This window comes from Erythranthe guttata, chromosome 11, assembly GCF_056151865.1.
Source record: "Erythranthe guttata isolate IM_541 chromosome 11, IM_541, whole genome shotgun sequence".
Taxonomy (NCBI): domain Eukaryota; kingdom Viridiplantae; phylum Streptophyta; class Magnoliopsida; order Lamiales; family Phrymaceae; genus Erythranthe; species Erythranthe guttata.
The window spans coordinates 18,513,580-18,538,137 of NC_142543.1; the positions used below are offsets into that span (position 1 = coordinate 18,513,580).

Here is a 24,558-nt window from a genome sequence, read left to right on the forward strand (position 1 = left end):
CCTTACGGGCTTATGCCCATCCCCCTCGATGAAATTTTTACATCCTTATAGGATGAATCTTTAATAGATCAATGATCATTTCTTTCGAAATTTTAATTTGATCAATGATTTATACACACCCTTAGAGGGCAGATCTTTAACAAGTGTTTCAAACTTTACTGTTGAGAGAATATCATATTTCTCTTCAACTGATACTCAATACTTTGAGATTTTCCTGCAGGTGTCAAACTCAATTTCTTGTACGAAGATCAATGATCAAATATTTTAATTTTCTCATACATGATATTATATGATCAAGTTTTTATTTTGATAAATACCCCCACATTTCAAGAGAATTTATGCATGAAATAATTATTGCAACAACAATAACATAGAGCTTTTAGTTTCGAGTAATTGAAAATAGCTATTTAAGCAAAAATCACAAAGGATAGTGGGAGTTTTAGATTTCAAATGAAAATATAGACTTTTCGAATATCTTCCTTTTTAAATCACGTTATTTTAAATAAGGAGAAATATTCACTTAAATTAAAACAATAGATTAACTTTCAAAGTCACCATTTAATGCCATGCATCGGCATACTTAAGGATAATTAACCTTTGATTTAATTTACTACGAAAACATATCTCTATCAAATTTTGATTTTCACCAAAATAAACTGCACACTTAATTCAAACTCAGTATTTCACTTTTGATAACATAAACATATTATGAGAATCATTTTCAATCTAAACAATGTGAAAATAATTGAGCCATTATCATAGAATGGTTTTCATGCAGAGGCATTCTAGAATTCAAACAAATCAAATAGCACGGACATAGTCTCATGGAATATCAAAATTTCACATACTTAAATTCATGCATGCAATAATATCTTGAATTCATGAAGTGTTAAATCCATTTGAAAGTTCACCAAACATAACTTTAAACTTTATTTTATTTATAAACAATAACTATATGTAGACAATTATCCAAAATTGGATTTATAAGTGGAGACAGAATAATTTAAAGAAGAGAGTCAAAATTCACACCATTTTATTTTTATGTAAAATAAATGCCATGCATAGTCATAAACTAAAATAATTACATACAATTGGCAGGCTAATGAATGTTATAAAAATATTTCTTAATTAGTTAATTTCCAATGGGCAAATAAACAAATAATTAATTAATATTTCAGTTAACTTTTAACAATTAAATCATGCCAAATGATACTCTGAACAATATTCATATGTAACCCATTATTCGAAATATAACACTAATCGATTCATGCAAACAACAAGAAGTAAAATGTTCGAATATACAAATCGCCCCCGAACACAAACGACTAGGATCTTTAGTGATTAATTAGCCAATAGCACATCTATATTTTAGCTACTTCCAGAAGAAATAATTTTATCTTCTAAAATGTTATTAAAGATATATCATATCTCATGCCCCTCAATATACGGGTTTAACTATCATTTTCATTTCAACTTATTTATTTATTATTATATTTTCATAATAGTACCCAAAGATTGTGGATTTTTCAATTCTCAACAATTTGAATTATATAGTAGATAATTAATCGTAAGTGCGCAAACACATCATATAGATAATTAAGTTGTCCACGAGTAGACACATAACTTAGACGACTTTAAAACTTTTAGCAAGCATACCTCTTGAACGACTAGGATCCGTTCGTAGCTACATTCATCCTTTTTATTATGTATCCACAAACTTCCCATTTAGTGCGATTTCCTTATAATGCAATCACAACTGATGGTTTATACGTTAATAATACACATGATATGACATATGGGATATAAGGTTTTCAAATTATTCATTTCATTAAAACGACAATACTAAGTGATTATAAAACTAATAATCAATTCAATGATTTAAATATAAAGGCAATAAGATTTTTCATCTGATGCATAGACTAAGGATAAGCTATATGGATATATTAGACTACATCAAGTTTATGAGTACTAATTAATAACCGTAAGAAGCTTTAACGTTGACAAAATGAATTGAATTCTAATTTTATCATGTGCCACATAAATATTTCTTTTCGGTTACAAAATAAATGCAATTAAATATTTAAATAAATATAAATTAAAGATCATGGATTATCAAACTTCCAATTATATATGCAATACACACGATAATATATATCTAAATATATAGTTGATTGTGATTCTAATAACTACAAATATCTACTACAAAATTCCCACTAATTATAAAATATAAATCATATATAAATAAATTTAGTTATGATGATGAATAAGTTAATGAAACGTCCAGACAAACTATATATAACACATAAATTACATATAAGCTATTCATATTCAAATGCAGAAACAGAAAGAATAATTTTCGTTTCTATATTCAATTGTTTCCAATCCTTAAAGTTATAACTATGTAATTAACGAGTTTGAGCATTAATCTGACTATCAAATAAATGAATTTATCACAATCCACAAATATATGTAAGATTAACCGATCGACCAAAATAGATTAAACAAGAACCTGATTTGTGTCACCATAAAATGATATACTATGAACAACAACTAACATATGCATATTATAATAAGGATTGATATTAATCAACTTTAGATTAAATCAGTACAAACCTTTGCACCATTATGATAGTTATCAATTAATAATATGCTAAAAAACAAATACCCACATTTTTATAAGCAAATAATCATTCTCTTAGATTGTTGTGACTATTTTATAAAATACAATTTTATATTAAACAATTAAGAACATGCAATATATAAAAATAAAATAATCATATAGGAATAGAAAATAGATTAAAGTAAAAGTAATAGAACGGCTGGCCTGAATAGGAGTCGTGCCACTAGACACTGTCCTAAGAGAATGATTGCCTCCCTTCGTGCAGGTATTGACAGCTGATCATACTCCCAAGATAAAACCCAATGGCCTCGCCGGTGCTTCGTCTATGAGCAACGATCATAGGAAACTAAAGAATGAACCTTATCTAAGTGCCCAAGGTTTATAGGAAAATATATAGAAGATGATGCATGCTTTGTGTAAGTGTGTATGTGTAGTGTTCTATGCTATGATGTATTCTAGCAAGTAAGCTAATGACCCTATTTATAGGGTGGTTGTGACCTTAAGGGTCAAAGAGAGTTTAATGGTGCATAATGGCCATTGAAGGGGACGTTACAAAATATAATTAAAATAATAAAAGCAATTTTAAGTTTTAAAACTTCTCAAATTTCCAACAAGATGTACTTGTAATTATACAAACAAGAAGAGTTTTTCGTAATTTAAAGTTGGTCGTAATTTGCCAAATAATAAAAATAAATAAATAAATAAGCCATTGCTACCCGTAAATCGCGTGACCAGTTTTGCGCTTTCAACATTTCCGCTTTTTTCAATTATTTATTTCATTTTATAATTATCGAAAGTCGAATATTCAGTTACCATCGGTATATATAAATATTACACACAGGCGATTAGGGTTTTCAATTCACGCCGCACCTTGCAGAAACGCAGCATTCTCTCCCTCGCAGCCGCAGCAGGAACCAGCCCCCGGAATCAACCATGGTCAGCCGTTTCTCTCTCTAACACTCTCTCTCTCTCTCTTCATCCGTATGTGTTAACCTTCTATTGATTTTCAATTTTGATTTAAGTACTGATGAAATGGAATTTTGCAGCCGTCGCACAAATCGTTCATGATAAAGAAGAAGCTGGCGAAGAAGCAGAGGCAGAACAGGCCGATCCCGTACTGGATCCGCATGCGCACCGACAACACCATCCGCTACAACGCCAAGCGCCGCCATTGGCGCCGCACCAAGCTCGGCTTCTAAGCCGCCATGTTTTCTATTTTCTCTCTCCTTTTTATTTCCCGCCGTATTTCGATTTGGATCATGTTTAGATTTTTGAATGAGATAATTGGTACTCTCTTTACAATTATGTAAGACTTCATTTTTGTTTTAATTAATTTTATGGAGTTCGTATACTCACGGAGTCGATTATTTTATCCACTTGCTTTATATTTTGTAGTATAGTTTTTGTGTTATTGTTTATTGCTGGTATTGTGTTGTTCGATTGTCTTGGTTCAATTAACTAATGGTTACATTTGATACGAGCGTCTCTTAATAATCAGATTTATTCGAAACGTAGTCGGTTGATTGTTTTGTTTTGGTAGTAAGATCTTTAATATCATTTTTATGGTTCGTGTTTTGTTGAATCGCTCGAGCTAAAGCTGTAACGATTGAACTGTGAGATGCTTAACAGTGGCATGAGTCCAGCTTAATCAGCACGCAAACTTTGTGTATAGGTGTGATTGATTATTCGGTTGATTAGCAATCCATCAATTGATTTTTGTGCTAATTGTGGCTTCTATTTATGAAACTTCGTGTATATGTACATATTTGTTGTGGCTTAAACTGCACGCCAACTTTGTGTATAGGTGTGATTATTCGGTTGATTAGCAATCAATCACACGATTTTGTGCTAGTTGTGGCTTCTATTTATGCAACCGCAAGCTAACTTTGTGTATAGGTATGAGTTGAGCTTGAACTGCACGCAGACTTCGTGTATTCGGTAGATTAGCAAATCCATCGCATGCTTTTTGTGCTATTTGTGGCTTGTATATACGAAATTGATTGTCATTAAACAATGCTTCAGGTGCGCTTGTAATTGCATTATAACGATTTAACTCACTGTTGGCTGTGTTTTTTGAGTGTGAGTGAGTCGAGTCATGTGGTTTGCAACTGGTTTCATATCATTGCTCTTGTGTCTTTATGCATCTAGGCAAAGGCACGATAGTGCCAAAAGTCGTTTTTTTTTTCTTTTTACCCTTGATTTTCGAGTGATGTATACTGTAATAATTGAATGATGTCTCATGGAGTTGTTTAAATGGCTATTTCGAAACGAGTCCATAACATTTACTTTAGTGTTGCATTTAATGTGTGTTGATGGTTATATGAACAATTTTTTCATATGCTATGTTCAGTATCTCACAAAGTAGAATTAACACGAAAACATATATACTATAATGTTTTAATCGAAACTAACGAATACCATAAAGTATAAGAACAAAACACAAACGAACGATAGTTGTTGGAACGAACAAAACGAAGCAAATTCAGACAGCATCCATCATTTGTTGCTGCCATCACCGAATAGGTAATTCAGAGAAGAGTTGCCCCCGGGTGCAGCATGGACCTTTGTCGATGGACGATCCTGTCGATAAATAAATAACACAACACCAAAAATAAAAACTTATAATAGGGGCACCCAAAATCGTAATGCAAAACCGGACTTCGACTAATAGAACTCGCGTATGATTTTTCAATGCATTGGTTATGAACTATCTAAATTGAACAATACAGCGATTATACCGTTATAAAGTTGCCACAGTTCTGGCCATCCACCCGGTAATAGTTGTTGGTGGTTGTTGTAATACTGCCAGCTGGAATCTGCTTACTGTTATCGGCCACCGTCGAAGTGGCTGAGTTCTTCAATGGCGGCTCGTTGATTGGATCCTTGTTTGGTGGTTGAGGGGTAGGAGCAGGGGTAGGGGTGGGGCCCTCGCCACTTCCGAAAAGGTACCCCAAAGAACTTTGGCCGCCACCGGCGCTCACTCCGCGACCCATTATCTCTCTGAGAGATAAAAATTTCACAAAAGAAAAGATATATATACTTCAATTCGCAGATTTTAAACAGATCGTTCAAAAATCGATTTTTTTTTGCACGTGGCTTCAGTATCAAGCAAATATATTCCATCGTTTTTATATGCGAATGGCCCAAAAATAGAAAGAAACTTACTAAATGATTTTGCAGATCGTACGTGTTGTGGAATAGATGAAAATACACATATTAGTTCCGTTTAATTTGCGCGCAATCACACATATACATCGTGGTGATGTGCGTAAAATGCTTATTGATTTATACAATACACGTTTATGATATAAAATAATCCGATTCGGTGTTGCTATGAAAAATGCGCAAGATCTCACTCACGATTAATGAGAAAAAACGCGAAACAGGGCCTTTGTAAATTCAAATATTCGAGGTTACGGAATGTAAGATGTGAATCGTAATACCTGAATAGAGAATTGCAGCGAAGAACGATCGAGAAAAAAATAGAATTACTTGCCGATTTAACCGATGAAAATGCTCTGCCCTTTTACGAGGGATGAAAATAAAGACGATGATTGAAGAGGAATTTAAAGAACGAAAGGAAAATGAACGTTGGAGGTTTCAAGTCTCAACTTTCAATAGGAGCGTCTTATTAATAAAGTAAATTAAATTAAATTAAATTTCTTGGGCCTTCAAAAAAAAAATTATAGGATTATATTTTTTATTAAATATTTGAATTAAATTAATAGCACTACAATATTTTGGGTAAATTACAAAAATCCCCCTGAACTTAGGTTGAATAACGAAAAACAACCCCACCTATAACAAAAACCCCCCTCTGATTAACTGTTGATCTAATTTTACAATATGTACAGTCTAATATCCTTCTGTTAAATATGTGAGAAATTGTGTAAAGTATATTTCCTGAAATAAAAGAAAAATCCGTGAAAAGTCACACTATAAGTGGTTGGTGTAAGACGGAAAAAAACCTCAGGGGTTTTTTCATAATTACGAATACGTGAGGGCATTGTTTCGTTATTTAGCCTAAGTTTAGGGTTTTTTTTGTAATTTACCGTTACATAGTTACATACAAAACTGTAAATTGTTTTAAAATAGTTTACTAAATCAGAACCATTCGAGACGGCGTCGTTTAGTTCACCTTCCATTTCATTTTCTTTTACCAGACTTGCCTTTAACCATTCTAGGGTTCCGCTTCCTCTTTCCACCGCAATCCACCGTCGACGCTTTCAATTCCGCCGCGATTCCGGCTGACCTAATCCCCCATTCTCTTCTTCGCTCCCCACACACTCGAGTATACAAGTTCATTGCGATATCCGTTCATGATTGTTGAAGAGTCCTTGGCAATCCGAATTAGTAAGTTAAATGTAATTTTTATTTAGTTAATGACTGAATGTATCTTATGATTACGAGCTTTCGTTCTTGAGTAATTTGTATGTTGATTAATGTTACTGCTATATTTTGAGTTTTCCGTGTTGTGTTATTCTCATGTAGGTGTATTTGGGGGTTTTATTGCATGTGCGTCGTGTTCACAGAAGCAGTAGAAGAATCATTTCAAGTCTACATAGCAACTGATCATTAACCGTAAAAGAATCGATTCGGAATGGATGTATCGGTGCAGCTGCTGGCTGATAGCCTGAAGATGGGTGCAAGTTTATCTGAAAATGTTTCTAAGGAGAATGCCAAGAAAAAATGTAAGAAGAAGAAGAACAAGAAGGCAGTAATTAAAGATGAAGTCGAGAGCATGGGTCGGATAGAAGCGGATGGGGAGTCAACGGAAAATCTTGTGGAAGGAATCCACAGCGTGGGCCATACTGAAATGGATACGGAACCAATTGAAAATATTGGTGTAGGAAATGATAGTGACGAAAGAAAAAAGAAGCGGAAAAGAAAGGAGAAGGGAAAGAATAAAGATGAAGTCGAAAGCGTCGACCAGATGAAAATGGAGACGGGGTCGATTGAAAATAGTGTTGAAGGAAACGGGATTGGCGAAAGAGAAAAGAAGGGGAGAAAGACCAAGAAGGCAAATATTAAAGATGAAATCGAAAGCGCGGATCAGACTGTAGTAGAAAATGTTGCAGAAGGAAATGTGAGTGGCAAAAGAAAAAAGAAGAAGAAGGCGATGATTAAAGATGAAATTCTAAGCGTGGAGCAGACTAAATTGGATACAGGGCCAATAGAAAGTACTGCTGAAGGAGAGAATGCTAATATTAATGATGAATTACGAAGCATGGAACATACTATAATGGATACAGGGACAATAGAAAAACTTGCTGAAGGAAATGTGATTGTCACTAAAAAGAAGAAGCGAAGAAAGACCAAGAAGCCGGAGATTATAGATGAAATCCAAGGTGTGGACGAAACTGAAATGGATACGGGGCATGTAGAAACTATTGTTGAAGGAGAGAAGGCAAAGATTAAAGATGAAAGCCGAAGCATGGACGAGGCTGAAATGGATACAGGGCCAACAGAAACACTTGCCGAAGGAAATGTGATTGCTAAAAGAAAAAAGAAGCGGAAAAGTACCAAGAAGGCAAATATTAAAGATGAAATCCGAAGCGAAACTAAAATGGATACAGGGCCTGTGGAAAGTACTGATGAAGGAGAGAATGCAACGATTAAAGATGAAGTCCAAAGCTTGGACGAGGCTGAAATGAATACAGTGCCAACAGAAACACTTGCCGAGGAAAATGTCATTGCTAAAAGAAAAAAGAAGCCGAAAAGTACCAAGAAGGCAAATATTAAAGATGAAATCCAAAGCGTGGACGAGACTAAAATGGATATGGGGCCTATGGCAAGTACTGATGAAGGAGAGAAGGCAACGATTAAAGATGAAATCCAAAGCATGGACGAGGCTAAGATGGATGCAGGCCCAACAGAAACACTTGCCGAAGGAACTGTGATTGCTAAAAGAAAAAAGAAGCGAAAAAGTACCAAGAAGGCCAACATGAAAGATGAAATCCAAAACGTGGACCAGAATGAAATGGATACGGGGCCTATAGAAAGTATTGCAGAAGGAGAGAAGGCAACGATTAACGATGAAATCCAAAGCATGGACGAGGCTAAGATGGATGCAGGCCCAACAGAAACACTTGCCGAAGGAACTGTGATTGCTAAAAGAAAAAAGAAGCGAAAAAGTACCAAGAAGGCCAACATGAAAGATGAAATCCAAAACGTGGACCAGAATGAAATGGATACGGGGCCTATAGAAAGTATTGCAGAAGGAGAGAAGGCAACGATTAACGATGAAATCCAAAGCATGTACGAAGCTAAGATGGATACAGGCGTAACAGAAACACTTGCCGAAGGAAATGTCATTACTAAAAGAAAAAAGAAGCCGAAAAGTACCAAGAAGGCAAAGATTAAAGATGAAATCCAAAGCGTGGACGAGACTGAAATGGATACGGTGCCCGTAGAAAGTATTGTTGAAGGAGAGAAGGAAAAGATTAAAGATGAAATCCAAATCGTGGACGAGACTAAGATGGATACAGGCCCAACAGAAACACTTGTTGAAGAAAATGTGGTTGGCAAAAGGAAAAAAAAGCAGAAAAAAATCAAGAAAACGGAAATAGAAGATGCAGTCCAAAGCGTGGATCATATTCAAAGTAGCTCAGAGGCAAAAACTGAAAAGGAAGTTCAAAGCACGAGCCAGGCTGCACCTTTGGCTATGCCCATGGAGGTGGAAGGAGATTCTTTGCCTTGTGAAGTAAGCAACGGGCTTATTGTTAATGAGCGAAAAGGCTCTTCAGAGGGGACAAGTGTAGCGTCTGCTTGCGCTGCGGTGGACACAGATTCTGCTTCATTTGATGTAGAGGATGAAACGTGTTTGCGTCTCGAAACAGCACGAATTACTTCAGTTAGGAGAAAGCTTCTCGTTCTTGATTTAAATGGTCTCCTTGCAGATATATTAATGCCACCGCCAAAACACCGTAAAGGGGATGCACAGATATCCGGACGAGCAAGTGAGAGTTCTATGCTGATTTAAATATTAAAATTCTTTATATGCACTGCAGTTATTATTCTGAAAAAATTCCGTAGATTGATTTTGTTTGCTCTTTACTTTCCTGTTGTAGTTTTCACGAGACCCTACTGTCGCGATTTCCTGGAGTTCTGTTTTCAGAATTTTGATGTGGGCATATGGTCTTCGAGAGCCAAGTACTCCTCAAACTCTGGTTCTCTCCTCTTTTTTTTTTTTTTTTTTGCTGCTTATATTCCCTCTTTTATTTTACATGAGGAACGAACCTCCAGAGCATATAGTATTACTTCGTTTCCTGTGCCTTCTGCAAGTTCTTATGTTTCTTCCAAGATTTGTCTTGTCTTTCTAACCTTGGCATATTTTTTTTCCACAGGGGAATTGTTGATAAAGTGGTCAATTATTTACTCGAAGATCTACAGTCCAAGTTGAAATTTTGTTGGGTAAGCATCTAAAAGACTGTCTGAATACCTTTTTTTTATATTAAATGGTAGAACGAAAATCCCTTTAGGGTCTTTTTTAATCCGGTCTTCTTGTGACTATTTACATGCTCAACTAGTATTTTGGTGCATTTTCTGCATCTATCGAGGGAATATAGTCTCAAAACTGTGCGATCAACCCACAAATTAAATACAAATATTATTATACGGACGAGGTGTTAAGGAATACAAATTGTTAAATAACCCACAAATTAAATGCTATAACAAAGTTAGTCAAGTTTGCAGAAGTAACCAAAACTCCATTTGTTATTTTACATGTCATTTGGGCTATATAATAATGCATGTTATCATCTGAAGGTGGTTAGTTTGAGGTTATTCATTGCACATGGTTGCTAAATATATCCAGCTTCTGTAGTTTGTTTATGTTTTCTTCTTGGTTAGTCGACTCGATTTAATCCTGAAAGTCGGATCCAGCACTTTATGATAATTCAAATTTATGTAATTGCAGGATATGTCTCGATGTACTAAAACAGGGCTCAAAACTCTCGACAACAAGCATAAGCCCTTAGTGTGCAAGGAGCTAAGGAGAATTTGGGAACTAGACAATCCTTTTTTGCGTTGGAAGAGTGGAGATTATAATGAATCAAACACGTTGTTATTGGATGATTCTCCTTACAAGGCATTACGCAATCCCGTAAGTTTTTATCCCGACGATTTGCATCAGCTTATCAAAAAAATTTAACCCCCCGTTTTGTGTTCTAATTGTGCTTTTTCCTTTTTCTTTGTTGCCTTGTTTTAGATGCACACAGCAATATTTCCCCGTCCGTACAGCCATGAGGATAGAAATGACAATTCACTAGGTGAAACTCTTATCCCCGTCCATCATATTAAATTAATCTTGAAGTGGCATTTACGCAATTTAATCGTGATTCACCTTTTGCAATGAATTTCCAAGAACTTCTTCCCAATTTATTGATGCCTTCACATTGTTTAACGATGTCGTTGTCCACCTTGATCTTTTCTTGGCTGATAAAGAAGCTGATTACTCGTATAACAAAAATAAATATTTTATTGCAGGTCCTGAAGGCGATCTTCGAGTTTATCTGAAAGGGTTGCTAAAATATGACGATGTACCGGAATATGTTGAGCAACACCCATTCGGTCAAAGACCAATAGACGAACAACACGTGTCTTGGACATTCTACAGACAGGTAGTTAACAGAGTCTCCAAATGATTGGCAGATAATATTCAATGTATTCTATTTTCCCTTTTCGTTTGGGAAATGTTAAAACAAATGATAACAACCAGGCACGGTAGAACGCTTACCATCTTCGAAAATAGCAAATGTATTCTTTACGAGTCCTATAACACAGTTGTAGGAATTAGAATTTTTTTGGAGCATGAATTCTGTCGTTTATTATTTTTGTATGAACGACTTGAATTCATTCCCCATTATCGAGTCAAGAAACATTCGTCGTATCGAATGAGATATTCTTTGTTATTACGGGGTTTCTCGTCAAGGTACAGTTGTAATTGCAGCTTTTGCTGGGACTTGTAATGTGATGTTGTTGACAGATTTTAAGAATTTTTTTTTCTTTCCTTAGTTGATTTTCGAGACTTGATTAGAGATTTCTCCGAAATTTTGTAATATTTTAGCTTTTGGAATTGAATATCAATTTTATCTGCCAATTTTGGACCGATATTTTTTCGTCGATAATCAATTTTTAACCAATTCATTAAAGTTGGGCCGGGCCGGGCCGAGCCGATGATTTGTACTAGACTTAAGTATAGATGGATCGATTGGCAGTTGTTATCTTGAAATATATATCGAGCGATATCACTCGACGAATCTACCGTTTAGAAACTAAATTATATTGTAAATTATAATTAAAAAAATGTGTTACTTTTTTATTTATTAAATTATAAGATTGAGTATTATAGTTGTTATTTTCTGCAATGTAGTATTGTTGTAAGGTTAAATATTAGTACTTTTTTTTTTTTAGCAAAATGCATAATTTTCTTCCAATAAATAAATAAATTGGGTGAACCTATCTAATTTGGCAATTGACAATGATTGAGATTCTCTTATCAACATAGAATCGGCAACCAATATAATTTGGACAAGATACAAGAGTTGGGACACTTATGAATAAAAATAAATTAAAATCTTTTCTATAACCAAAGAATTTGCAGCAGACCATATATAAGTGTACTGAATAAACTTTTACGTGCAACATAAAAAATAATACATATTTCTTTTCTTACAACGAAACAATTCGCAGCCGACTTTCATGTGCAATAGCTTGTAAAACAGTCTGAGATGTACACTACATTAGACATATGATATAATTAGTGGTACCGGAGCATCTTCCGTAGTGGTTTTGACGAGCAGTTGTGGAACTAATATAGGGCTAGGGGGCCACGACACCTCTAACATTTCTCATATCCTTATTTTTTTATATATAAAAATTAAAAAAAATTGTGTATAATAGCATTATTATTCCCCCTCCCCCATTTTTTTCTTAATGCATTCAACATTCACAAACTTAAAATTCTGGCTCTGGTAAAGAGCGAAATATCGTATATTCAAATCCCTTTGTGCGTATGTTTGAAGGCCATGTTTTAACTTACAAGACCGTTTGCGTATTCAAAAAACTTTAATCTAAATGGCCAACTAACGCATCTGATGAAAATTATCGGGTTATATCTAATTGTATATACAACATATATTTTACACATTTATATGTGTGTGATTGTGTGGAAATTTATGTTGATTTCCTATATGATGAATTTCACATTATATAGCATTTACAAGAAGTGTTTGTATATATATCTCATGATTCAAAATTCAGAAATTAATATACACCAAGTGAAATAAAAATAAGTGGAATATAAAAATTAGTATACTGATTGCAGTGCCAGCTGGCTACGATTCATAAAAACCAACCATTTGTTGTCATTTTTAAATTAATTAATATTAGATTTAAAAACCACCATGAATTTTTTTTTAAAATGAACTACAATAAAACAACAAATTTCAATTTATAAACTATGAACTAAGTTCAATTTTGTAGCATGGTGGGTAAGATTTTCTTTAGGTGTAGGGGATCTGCGTAAAGCCAATTAGGTTTTAATCCAACTATTTAATTTTATTTTGTGGATATTTCATCTAATTATATATATAATATAATATTGAGATGCTATTTTTTTTGTTTTATTTTTTGCAGATTCTTTAATTAATTATTATTTTATTTAATGATTTCTCAGATCCCTATGGATCAAAAGTTACAAGAAACAATTGGTGGAGGGGTTCGTTACACCAACTTGGCATGTGCACATAAAATTAAAATGATCTGGCTAACTTTATTAATTGAAATTATTGTTTTTTTAATAAATTGTTATATAAAAAAAATTAAATATAAAATCGGATTGCAAATAATGCACTTATTTAAATAATAAAATAAGATGGCTTAACCCTCAAACTTAGATCCATGAATTTTATTTTATTTTCAAGCTTCATCACAATGCCATGTGACCTAAGGTGGAATTGACTTCAAAACTTAACTAACATTCTTAAAACTATTCCCTTTTTCTATGGCCACTCGTTCTTTAACTATTATCGTTCGAAAATGCTCACGAGTCTCGTCTGATTGGTAATATTAGTCATAATTAATTAAATATTATTTGATATTTAAATTAATTCAATGTCTTTTCAGGTCGATCCATAAATCGTGGAAAAATAAAATTTTAATCTTGCTCTATCGATGAATCGTGTGCTAGCTAGGTGTCCCCTGGTCCAATTATAAATTTGATTTTTTTATAAAGTTGCATGATTTAATTTGGGTTGATTTTATCTCGACAAAGTCCAATTAAAATGACCCTTCTTGCTTAGATTAGATATGAGAAAGACCTGCGAGTAAGCAACTACATGTGATAGATGAATTCGCACCTACTTTTTTTATCGACCGAATCGGAATTTTGTTTGAACCCATGTCGAAAGAGAAGTTATTGAAGACGAACTTTAGGCATTCAAATCTCAGTTGCAAAGAGAATTTTCAAAGATTGGGTTGTGAGGTTAGGGTTGTGGAGGATGAATCGAAGTACGTACTCAATGCTTGTTGTTTTAGCTTAATTAGCGTGTTAGCCACTGCTTCATTTCGTATCGTGATAAAATGAGTTTTTTTTCTCTAACTTAACCTACTTGACTCAGCGGTTAGAGCATCGTTTCCCCACGACGAGATCAATCATTGGTTCAAATCCAATAGTACGTAAAACTGATCGAAATCCCCCTACTTTTGCCAGCACACGCACACCTCCTTTTTTTTTCCTTTTGAAATTCAAAAAAAGTTAATTAATCAAACATGAGATGACGGGCCATTTTTTTTTTTAGAATATTTCGGTTTTTTTTTTTGTGAAATGGGGTCATTTTGTAATTATTTACAAAAATACAATAAAGCGTCGTTTAAAACGACGCGTTTTAAGGGCCGTTGGATTGAGCTGAGATTGACGGCCAGATCTCCTATCTTGTCCTCCTAATCTGACGGCCAGAGATTAATCTGGGCAATGGACGGCTGTTAAAAGGCGTCATTCAAAACGACGCCCTTTGACCCGCCACACTGGATTACAGCGTCATTTAATATGACGCCTTTTACCAGCCGTTGGATTGTGTTTATATCAACGGCTGGATTTGATCTAAGGTTTTTTAAATTTACTTAATTCTTTTTATTGTTAAATTGGAATGGTTAATTGAATTTTAATTTTAAATTAATTATATATTGTATTTTAAAAATTTTCCTTCATTTATTTATGCAATTTATTTTATAATTCACTATAAAATAATACGAATTTGGAACATTTTTTTTCATTCCAATTTCCGATTTACGATTTCCGATTTTTCCGATTATTTTTGGAACGGAATTGGAATTACATATAAAATTATTGGAAATTCCGATTTCCGATCCGATTGTATTTCGGAAATAATCATGTTTGAATTATGTTGGAAATATATATATATATATATATATATATATATATATATATATATATATATATATATATATATATATATATATATATATATATATATATATATATATATATATATATATATATATATATATATATATATATATATTGTGTTTTTGAATTATTTTTCTATTGATGTTTTGCAAGAATTATAGTTGCTTTGATATATCAATTATGTTGTTTTTACAAGTGTTTAAATTTTATTTGATTGAACTTTGCTTTGGATTCTTGCATTTTGCCGGAAAATTACGAAAATATTAAAAAAAATACTAAAAATTACCATTATTTCCGATTTTGGAACAAAACATTAAGAATTAATGCAATTTCCGAAAATTTCGAAATTCCGCCGATTCCGAGGTATTCCGAAATTGGAATGGATTTTGAAATTCCGATTTTTTTGGAACGGAAATTGGAACCTATTTTTAACTTCCGAAAAAATTGGAAAATTTCCAAAAAAGGCATTTTCGATCCATTCCGTCCGATTTCCATATTTTATTAAATAAAAATAAAATGCCTAATTATTGGGAAATATTTTTTGTCTCTAAATCCTTTAGTTTATTTAATTTGTTTTTTATTGAATAACTAAAATACGAAAAAGTTTTAATAAATAACCAACATAAACTACAATAATAATATCACCAATGACGGTGACCTCCGGTGCCACATCTCGGGGGCCTTCTAGTCCTGTGCCCTCTACCAACTTGTTCATCCTCATCACTCGAAGAATTTGCGGATTCAAAATAAGGAATAGGTGTGATCTGATGATCTACCGGTCGCGAAGACGAAAACTGATGCGTAGACCCCAAATGAATTGGGTCTTCCGAATTCATATTCGGATTAAAGTAGGGGTATGGGGTGTACGGATCTGCATCAACGAGATTATAATTAAACTCACAGTTGTAGATAGTATTAAAAATAAAATCAAAGGTACTAAACATACCAGATGGATGCCCGTGTGCTCTAGGATCTGTATAATTATCGAATGCCGGATAATATGCACGAGAAGAAGTTCCTGCCTCGCCAGCGTACATCTGAGTCTGTGACTGAGGCATTTGAGACAGTGGTATCTGAGTCTGAGTCTGAGAGTGAGTCTGAGTATAAGGCATCTCAGATTGAGGCCTATCTGAAGGTCCGTGTCGAGACTCTAAGACATTAAGACATGTTCTGAGAGTCGGTAAATACGAACGATAGCCATCCCGGGGCATGTCTCCGCCATCAACAGAAACAATCAACGATCGAAGATGCTGAATCTGAAATAAGTAATAAGAAATATTTTATTTTTAGAAGACATACATTAATAAAAATTATATAATACACAAAATTTTATAATAAATAAATTTGAATACGTACCACTGTATCCATTGAAATCTGACCTCCAACCTGAAATCCTGTACGATCAGATGGGGTAATCGGTGATATGAAACGACGTGTGTGCAGTTCATACCACTCAAAATAACCATCTTCTGTAGTCTGACTGTCACTGGCATATGGATAATCAACAATATAATCGAGTCTATTATCCCAAGCGGTAACATGCGAAACATGTGTAAGCCTCCAGTCTCGGTTGGTAGCACCAGTACGGTTAGCATTGACGTGCATCCGGAAATCCGTCTCAGTATTTTCAGGAGGTTCAGGTATGGGTTGTACCATCCCGAACTGACGTACTACTCTGTCTGGTCGATGCATCTCCACAATTGCGTAGCATATCAGGGGGACTCTCGATACCCATATACCATTACATGTGATCGTTGAATCACCACCTACAGACTGATACTCCGGATCATCCAGATCATATGGCGTCCATATAAACTGATCTGGGAGCATCTGATCCAACATCATCCTAAATATACGAAGAACATGTGCACCAGTCTCAATGAAGCTGACATGGTTGGTCCACCTGCGATATATTATTATATATTAAACTTAAGATAATAATAAAGATAAGGTTCAAAATCATATTGTTGTTGAGAATTTGAACTGCCGAAAGAAATTCAAAATGACAAAAATAAAAGGTTTTATTTAGAAAATTTTAAAAAAAAAATCTAAAATTGACTGAAATTTTATTTAGAAATTCAAGTAAAATTGACTGAAAATGTTAGAAAAATATAGTGGAAGTTGGCTCAAACAAACCCTTATATTTATAGACACAAAAAATTAATACACAAATCACCGTAACAATAATGCAAAAATAATTTAACATAAATCTCAAAACCATTACCGTGCACCGTAAGGTGGTACGGGAAACTCATATCCTGCATACTCAAGTGTTGTGCCCCATTTCGCCAGAGTAGGTATGGGCCTTGATGGAGGAATCCGCATCCATGCCCATATCTGTTAAATAATACAAGAATATAATTTTTTTATAATATAAACTGCAAATTAAATGTATTAATGTACTAAATTATATAATTAATTCATTATGTTACCTGTAATAATTGAACAGGACCACTGATTTCTTTTGCAGATATCTTCGATGCTTTGCACAACTCGTGGTAGAGGACTGCTAGAGTACAACTACCCCAACTATATGTACTGACAGCATCAAGATCTTCTAAATGTCTCAAATACAGCAATGGAATAGAGTCGCCAGTGTGATCGGGACACATAATCCCCCCTACTATGAGAAAAGCAATCCCTCGAGTGTAATGAACAAGATGCTCATATGTACTATTATCAAGAACGGGATTATTGATTAAATATTCACTAAGGACTTTGACGCTCAACTTCGATCCTTTTATCTTTGATGAATCCGGTGCAAATCCCAGCCATGTCATACAATACTGCTGCCACTCACGAGTCCTACGATGAGTATCAACTCCTATGACCGGACGTCCGTCAACCGGTAGTCCGTATATCAACGCCACGTCCTGTAGGGTGACTGTCACCTCCCCTACACGCAGGTGAAATGTGTGAGTCTCCTGGCGCCATCTCTCTACTAATGCAGTGTCAAAGCACTTGATCTATGATCATTCTGAAGATACAGAAGTGAGGGATCTCGGGGACCGTATACAGCGTTCTCCATTTCAATCCTGTTTCAAGTTCATGTGAAAGCACATAAGATGATTATTATTATTATTATTATTATTATTATTATTATTATTATTATTATTATTATTATTATTATTATTATTATTATTATTATTATTATTATTATTATTATTATTATTATTATTATTATTATTATTATTATTATTATTATTATTATTATTATTATTATTATTATTATTATTATTATTATTATTATTATTATTATTATTATTATTATTATTATTATTATTATTATTATTATTATTATTATTATTATTATTATTATTATTATTATTATTATTATTATTATTATTATTATTATTATTATTATTATTATTATTATTATTATTATTATTATTATTATTATTATTATTATTATTATGTTTCTTGTTTTATTTGTATTATGTATTTTTGCCAAGTCGAAGCCATTTGAAAGTGAAAGCGAAACCGAATTTTCAAGTCAAACATTACATAACATAACATAACATAACATAACATAACATAACAAACACAACATAACATAACATAACATAACCTAACATAACATAAGATAACACATAAAATAACTAGTGTGATTCTTGTGTTGCCCGAGATTTTCTTCTAGCACGCGCTTGTGGTCGGTCCATTTCGTTACGAATACGAGAACTTTCTGGCCTACCCCGTCGTGTAGCTTTCCGTAGGGTAACATCGTGAAATAGCTCAAAATCTGCATCCTCCCAGCACATTTCAGGCAGCAAAGGGTGAAACACGCCACTATATGTGTTCTTATGGTTTCTAACACTGTAGTACTCGGCAACCAAAGTTTCGGCATCCAAACGAAAATCACGACATACATGTTGCACATGAGAACAAGGAATCCCAAACAAGGTCCACTTATTACACGAGCATTCTTTGGCCCTAAGATCGACACAATGTGTTTTTCCTCCACCTCCTTGAGGTTTTGCCCTGGTGAATACCTCACCAGCGTAGTTGCGAGTGTTGAACCTTCTCATGTAATGTGTCGTCGAATGTTCCTCCCATAATTTGAACTTCTTCAATGGAAATTCGGCCCATCGTTGTCCCAATTGCTCCCATTTATTACCTTTCGCTACTCGATTAATAAAGTGCTTAACCACTCGATGAAATGTAAAATCCACAATAGCTGTGACAGGCAGTTTACGAGCACCTTTCAAAGCACCATTGATGGACTCGGACAAGTTGGTCGTCAACTGACCGCGTCGAGACCCTCCATCATGTGCTAAAGTCCACTTTTCTCGATCCATGTTCATCAAGTATCTGAGTGCATTGGGATTTTCCTCCCCAATCTTGTCCAAATACCGGTTCAGCTTCCAAACCTGAGATTGTTTTCCAGCAGCGTAACAAAAATCTTTCACCACAATGCTCTTAAACTTGGCGTTGACATTTGAACAAACATGCCTCAAACAAAATCGATGGGTGATACGAGGGGGCCGAAACTCGGGCATTGAATCGATGGCACTTAAAATACCGGTTCCTCGATCCGAAATTATACAAATACCATCTGATATGCCCGAAAGTAAATGTTTGTCAATGCATTTGAAAAACCACTTCCATGCACTTGCGGTCTCTTCATCAACAATTGCATACGCAAGTGGTAGAACTTGTTGATTCGCATCCAAACACACAGCAAGCAACATCTTATGTTTGTACTTAGTGTACAAATGAGTTCCATCGACGCTAATCACCCGACGACAGTATTTGAAACCATCAATACACGGCTTGAAGGCCCAGAAGACGTATTTGATTATGAATTTCGATGGATGATTTGTCGCGTGATGTTCCCACTCAACAGCTGTGCCTGGATTCCTTTGTTGCAGTGCTTTCATAAATTTTGGCAACTTCTGGACCGAACTCTCCCATGTTCCATATACATTTTCTCTGCATCGCTTCAAAGTGTACCATGCCTTCATGTAGGATATCTCATATCCTATTTGCGCGGTCACAATCTCTCTTGCCTTTGAAATTTCACAAACTGGATTTTCACGAACACTTTTCAATAGAATTGCGGCGCAATAATTGATGTTCAAGTTGCCATGATTGTTTGTCATCCCTTGCATACCGCAACTATGATCGCCATCGTAGATCCCAATCCTAAATTGTCCTCTATCCCCAATTCTTGATGCTCTTAGCCTCCATCTGCAAGGTCGTGCTTCAGTGTCGTGTTTGCAGATAACCTTCCAAGTTCTTTTTGTACTTTCGATAACTTTAAACTCTCTTCTGGCAAATCGAATGGAGTGGTCTCTAACGGCTGAAATGACCCTTGCTTTACTATCGAAAATCATCCCCTTTTCGAGAGTACCTTTGCTGCTATCATAAAATTTTGACCACATACCCGACGGAACATCAATGGAATCGGCTGGGATTTCAGGAAATGACAGGGAGTAGTACGAAGGTGGATCATAAAACTGAGTAGGAGGTTCTGCAAATGATGGATTGCTGACATGAACATGAGAAGTTGATGGAATTTCTGCCTGCGATATTGTTTGTACAACGTCATCAACGGCTTCGATATTCTCATCGTTGTTCTCTTCACCACTATCATCATCGTCTCCATGGTCGGACGGTTCAGAGTCGCTTCGAACATTTGGCCCATGTGCATCTCCGAAAGGATCATCGTCATCATTATTATCACAATGACGAGTTTCATTCGGAAGATCAAAATTTTCATGAGCATTTCTCATGCCACTTGATTCCCCAATATGTACCCCAACATTTTGATAAGAATGCCTCGATGGCCCCGCTTCAAAGCCCATATTGGAAAACCCTTGTGTAACCGCAACTAACTCAGGACTTGTTTGCATAAATGAATTGTACGCATCATTCAAATCAAAATGTTGTGAAGGTCTCGAAGGGGAGTAGAGAGGTTCTGATGTAGTGAATTGTGAAGGTCTCGAAGGGGAATAGAGAGGTTCTGATGTACTGAATTGTGAAGGTCTCGAAGGGGAGTAGAGAGGCTCTGATGTAGTGAATTGTGAAGGTATCAAAGGATTGTATAAAGGCTGAGACTCAACATAAACATCTATGGAATCGTTTCCTTCATCCGGGTGCAAATAGATTTCTAAATCATCATCACTTGTTATCTCAGAAACTATCTCGCTCCACTGATTTTGATACCATCGTGATATTTTGCCCGACACCGATAACACAAATTCATTTCTATCTATTCGGCAACGTGAGTATATTTTCGCCAAAAAGTCAGAGAAAGATATATCGCGTTTCACTCGTACGACTGTATGATGAGGTTGATCATAATTCACTGACAATCCCTCATGAACAATATGGCCTCCTATATACACGAAAACTTTGACAGTATTCCTACCCGGAGTCGCCATTGAAACCCTATATTTTGATATTTTGAGATTATTTTTTTTTTTTGAAATATTAAATATTTTCTAATTTTTTTATAGCTACAAACACTAAATATTAGATTATAAATCAGTTAAAACAAACAATTAATATTTAATATTTTCTAATTCGTTTTATAATTTGAGAGTTCGAAAACTATTAATTTGTATATTATAAATCCTTAAAAAATTGTGTAATTCGTAATTTTTCGACACATTCATATAACACTTTAATTGTGTAATTCAAGTAAAACTTTAATTAACCAATAAAATATTTAATTTACCTCAAAGATAATTGAAGATTTGCTAGCACCCACAATCACTTCTCACTCCACCACAAGTTAGACTTCCACCTAGTTAAAAAACCATCAAAATAAAAATTTCAGCAATTATTTAATAAACAGGAAAAAAATAACAGCTCCAACCCCAAGTTGTACTATATTTGTACAATATAACAAATAATTACCTTCAAATTATTATTATTTGCTAGCTACAAAAATCCCTTCTCAAACCACCACAAATTACACTTCCAACCTAGTTATAACAATAAAACAAAAAAAATTAAATTTTCAACAATAAAAAAAATAAAATTTGTACAATATAACAAATAAATACCTCCAAATAGTTATTATTTGCTAGCAACGTAAATCCCTTCTCAATCAACCACAAATTACATTTCACCTAATTATAACAATCAGAACACAACAAAATTTAAATTTCAGCCATTATTTAAAAACAAGAAAAAAAAACCATGAAAAGATGTTAAATTATTAAAACATGAGATCAAAAGTGAAACTAATGTAAACTTGAGGGGCTAATGCCATAACTAATACTACCAATTTATCCACTAACTTACTATTAATTAATTAATTAATTTATCCTACTAATTATTCTACTCGTATCATATTTAAACCATTAAAAAAAATTAAAATTTCAGAAATTATTTAAACACAACTCGTGACAAGTTCAAGTTCCCCTTCGAGAATTATTTAAACACAATTTATCCACTAACTCACTATTAATTAATTAATTTATCCTACTAATTATTCTACTAATCAAACATTCCTTCTTAAATCCACAACAAGTTCAAATTTAACCTAAAAGTAACAAGTAAAAACAACAATAAAAAATTGAATTTCATAAAAAATTATATATATTTTAACAATACAATAAATAATTTATCTCCAAATAATTAATAAGTTACTAGATAAAAATACCATTAATCCACCATTAATAAAAATTTAACAAAATTATATTAATAACTAAAATCCTATTTAACTATAATAATTGAAAAAGTGAAAAAATTACCTCAATAAGTAACCTGCTGAAATTAATTAAAATTACCTACATTAATTAAAATATAAATTAAAAACTACAAATAAACAATAATTAAAAAAAAAAAAAAAGAGAGCAAAGAACACTTACATTTGTTGTTGGGAAGAAGGGAGCAGTGGGAGAAAGGGCAGCAAAAATGTGGGGTGAAGGAAATTATTTTTCGGATTAAATATATATATATATATTCGGGTAAATCAGGGCCGTCAGATCGAGAAGGATCGGACGGTCCTTAAAACGCGTGGTTTTAAATGACGCGTTCAACCCTGACAGGTCAAAGCGCGTCGTTCAAAACGACGCGTTTTAAGGACCGTCAGATCTTGTCTTCAATCCGTGACCGTCAGATAACGAGGACAAAATAGGAGATCTGGCCGTTGATCGCAGCTCGATCCAACGGTCCGCAAAGTGCGTGTTTCAAAACGACGCTTTTTAAGGACCGTCAGATCTTGTCTTCAATCCTGGCCGTCAGATTAGGAGGGACATCTGGCCGTCAATCTCAGCTCAATCCAACGGCCCTTAAAACGCGTCGTTTTAAACGACGCTTTATTGTATTTTTGTAAATAATTATAAAATGACCCCAATTCTCAAAAAAAAAACCCGAAATATTCTAAAAAAAAAAATGGCCCATGAGATGACTATAGAAATTCAAAAAATGCAATAATTTAAGTGACAAAGCACATGGTTGATTTAGGTGGGGTGGGGGTGGGGGTGGGGGGGTGGGGGTGGGGGGGTCAAATCATAGAGCAATGATGGTAGAGTAATGGGGTAGAGGAGTTCTTGGAACATAGTATTTGCTATGATTGATTAAATATATGTTTAGTTGGGTTTTTGTGTTATGAATTTTAGGCAAACTCTCATCTTTTCATCTTTTTCCCCACGTGATCATGCATCCCTTCTTTGAAACCCTCCATTTTCTACCATCATCATCCATCAACTATTCCAACTTTTTTTTTTTTTTTTTTTTTTTCTATAAATAAATAAAGATATACATGAAATATATATACATATATATATATATAATAATAATTATATGAAAAGTCAATTCTTTGTACGCAAACGTACAATTAATATATCTATACGTATAGTTAGTTCCTCGTGTGTAAGCAAATCATCTTCTTGGTAATTGCATAGATTTTTTTTTCCTTCTTGGAAACGTAATTAATGATTACTTATTCTTTAAGATCAATAATTAATGAATTATTAACTGCTACTGCATCTGTTTCGTATTAACTGTTACTTTAGAATTTCAAGCTAAAATTAATTTTTTTTACCAACTTTGCCCCTTTATAGTTGATTGTTCTACCTCCTTAATTTAGATAGTAAAATCCCACTTAATAGTTTTGTTAAGGGCGATTTTAAAAAAAAATGTAAAGGGCAATTTGGGACTTTTTAATTAAAAAGAAGACTATGTGTTAGGTTTTTAATCTGTGTGCTTTTACCTTAAACGACATTTAATATGAAACGGATAACTTTACTTGATTTATTATACAATAATTTTGTCAAATAAAGAGAGCTAATAATAGTACATAGTAATTTGACATAATTAATGACCATAATACCCCTTCTCCATCAACAGTTCATGATCCAAGTACACGACCAAAAGTACAGGTAATATTCTTTCCAAATCCCAACACGAGTAACATATATACAAGCAGAAATAATGCAATGGATCGAATTTGCTGTTTGCAAATAATAACATTGTCCTCTGCAAAAGAAATATTCTTCAATCCAATTTGTTTGTATTTTTGCAACCTAAATCTATATAAATAACTGTCATTAAA

The 24,558-nt window shown here is 33.9% G+C and overlaps 5 protein-coding genes across 12 annotated transcripts; 2 read left to right on the plus strand and 3 right to left on the minus strand.

Annotated features, from left to right (window-relative positions):
* Nucleotides 1-3,418: 3,418 nt before the first annotated feature.
* On the plus strand, nt 3,419-3,971 carry LOC105976972 (large ribosomal subunit protein eL39x). The gene is made up of 2 exons (XM_013002240.2): nt 3,419-3,556; nt 3,667-3,971. The coding sequence occupies exons 1-2, from the start codon at nt 3,554-3,556 to the stop codon at nt 3,817-3,819; spliced, it is 156 nt and encodes a 51-aa protein (XP_012857694.1). The 5' UTR covers nt 3,419-3,553; the 3' UTR covers nt 3,820-3,971.
* A 909-nt stretch (nt 3,972-4,880) lies between these two features.
* On the minus strand, nt 4,881-6,229 carry LOC105976973 (protein SPIRAL1-like 2). Its single transcript, XM_013002241.2, has 3 exons — nt 6,064-6,229; nt 5,359-5,620; nt 4,881-5,200 (listed from the first exon to the last, which is right to left on the minus strand). Exons 2-3 carry the CDS (start codon nt 5,611-5,613, stop codon nt 5,117-5,119), a joined length of 339 nt encoding a protein of 112 aa, XP_012857695.1. The 5' UTR covers nt 5,614-5,620; nt 6,064-6,229; the 3' UTR covers nt 4,881-5,116.
* Nucleotides 6,230-6,713: 484 nt separating this feature from the next.
* Nucleotides 6,714-11,720, plus strand: LOC105976975 (uncharacterized). Of its 3 annotated transcripts, none has more exons than XR_016034186.1 (7): nt 6,714-6,973; nt 7,112-9,579; nt 9,691-9,789; nt 9,967-10,033; nt 10,539-10,724; nt 10,830-10,890; nt 11,108-11,720. XR_016034186.1 is itself a non-coding variant. In XM_013002242.2 (7 exons), the coding sequence occupies exons 2-7, from the start codon at nt 7,221-7,223 to the stop codon at nt 11,263-11,265; spliced, it is 2,913 nt and encodes a 970-aa protein (XP_012857696.2). In that variant the 5' UTR covers nt 6,714-6,973; nt 7,112-7,220; the 3' UTR covers nt 11,266-11,720. The 3 variants fall into 3 exon arrangements, 2 of the variants coding, with proteins under 2 accessions (XP_012857696.2, XP_088681259.1); XM_013002242.2 differs by having other exon boundaries at nt 9,691-9,772; XM_088825133.1 differs by having other exon boundaries at nt 6,719-6,984; nt 7,153-9,579; nt 9,691-9,772.
* A 3,774-nt stretch (nt 11,721-15,494) lies between these two features.
* LOC105972019 (serine/threonine-protein phosphatase 7 long form homolog) lies at nt 15,495-17,996 on the minus strand. The gene is made up of 5 exons (XM_088825794.1): nt 17,483-17,996; nt 17,275-17,387; nt 16,407-16,953; nt 15,997-16,306; nt 15,495-15,921 (listed from the first exon to the last, which is right to left on the minus strand). The coding sequence occupies exons 1-5, from the start codon at nt 17,828-17,830 to the stop codon at nt 15,692-15,694; spliced, it is 1,548 nt and encodes a 515-aa protein (XP_088681920.1). The 5' UTR covers nt 17,831-17,996; the 3' UTR covers nt 15,495-15,691.
* A 14-nt stretch (nt 17,997-18,010) lies between these two features.
* On the minus strand, nt 18,011-23,404 carry LOC148767146 (uncharacterized). Of its 6 annotated transcripts, none has more exons than XR_016034537.1 (6): nt 22,871-23,404; nt 22,754-22,789; nt 22,061-22,126; nt 21,912-21,979; nt 21,730-21,798; nt 18,011-18,085 (listed from the first exon to the last, which is right to left on the minus strand). XR_016034537.1 is itself a non-coding variant. In XM_088825791.1 (6 exons), exon 6 carries the CDS (start codon nt 21,431-21,433, stop codon nt 18,650-18,652), a length of 2,784 nt encoding a protein of 927 aa, XP_088681917.1. In that variant the 5' UTR covers nt 21,434-21,440; nt 21,730-21,798; nt 21,912-21,979; nt 22,061-22,126; nt 22,754-22,789; nt 22,871-23,404; the 3' UTR covers nt 18,512-18,649. The 6 variants fall into 6 exon arrangements, 3 of the variants coding, with proteins under 3 accessions (XP_088681917.1, XP_088681918.1, XP_088681919.1); XM_088825791.1 differs by lacking the exon at nt 18,011-18,085 and adding an exon at nt 18,512-21,440; XR_016034538.1 differs by lacking the exon at nt 18,011-18,085 and adding an exon at nt 19,298-19,320.
* Between the last annotated feature and the right edge of the window lie 1,154 nt (nt 23,405-24,558).

Excerpts from the sequence above, each read along its gene's own strand:
- LOC105976975 (XM_013002242.2), top strand. The coding sequence starts at position 7,221 with ATGGATGTATCGGTGCAGCTGCTGGCTGATAGCCTGAAGATGGGTGCA. Across the intron at positions 9,580-9,690 it reads ACAGATATCCGGACGAGCAA|TTTTCACGAGACCCTACTGT; the intron begins GTGAGAGTTCTA and ends TTCCTGTTGTAG. Across the intron at positions 10,725-10,829 it reads ACAAGGCATTACGCAATCCC|ATGCACACAGCAATATTTCC; the intron begins GTAAGTTTTTAT and ends GCCTTGTTTTAG.
- LOC105972019 (XM_088825794.1), bottom strand. The coding sequence starts at position 17,830 with ATGACATGGCTGGGATTTGCACCGGATTCATCAAAGATAAAAGGATCG. Across the intron at positions 16,954-17,274 it reads GTACCACCTTACGGTGCACG|GTGGACCAACCATGTCAGCT; the intron begins GTAATGGTTTTG and ends AATATATCGCAG. Across the intron at positions 16,307-16,406 it reads AGATTTCAATGGATACAGTG|ATTCAGCATCTTCGATCGTT; the intron begins GTACGTATTCAA and ends TACTTATTTCAG.
- LOC105976973 (XM_013002241.2), bottom strand. The coding sequence starts at position 5,613 with ATGGGTCGCGGAGTGAGCGCCGGTGGCGGCCAAAGTTCTTTGGGGTAC. Across the intron at positions 5,201-5,358 it reads ACTGTGGCAACTTTATAACG|GATCGTCCATCGACAAAGGT; the intron begins GTATAATCGCTG and ends ATTTATCGACAG.
- LOC148767146 (XM_088825792.1), bottom strand. The coding sequence starts at position 21,433 with ATGGCGACTCCGGGTAGGAATACTGTCAAAGTTTTCGTGTATATAGGA.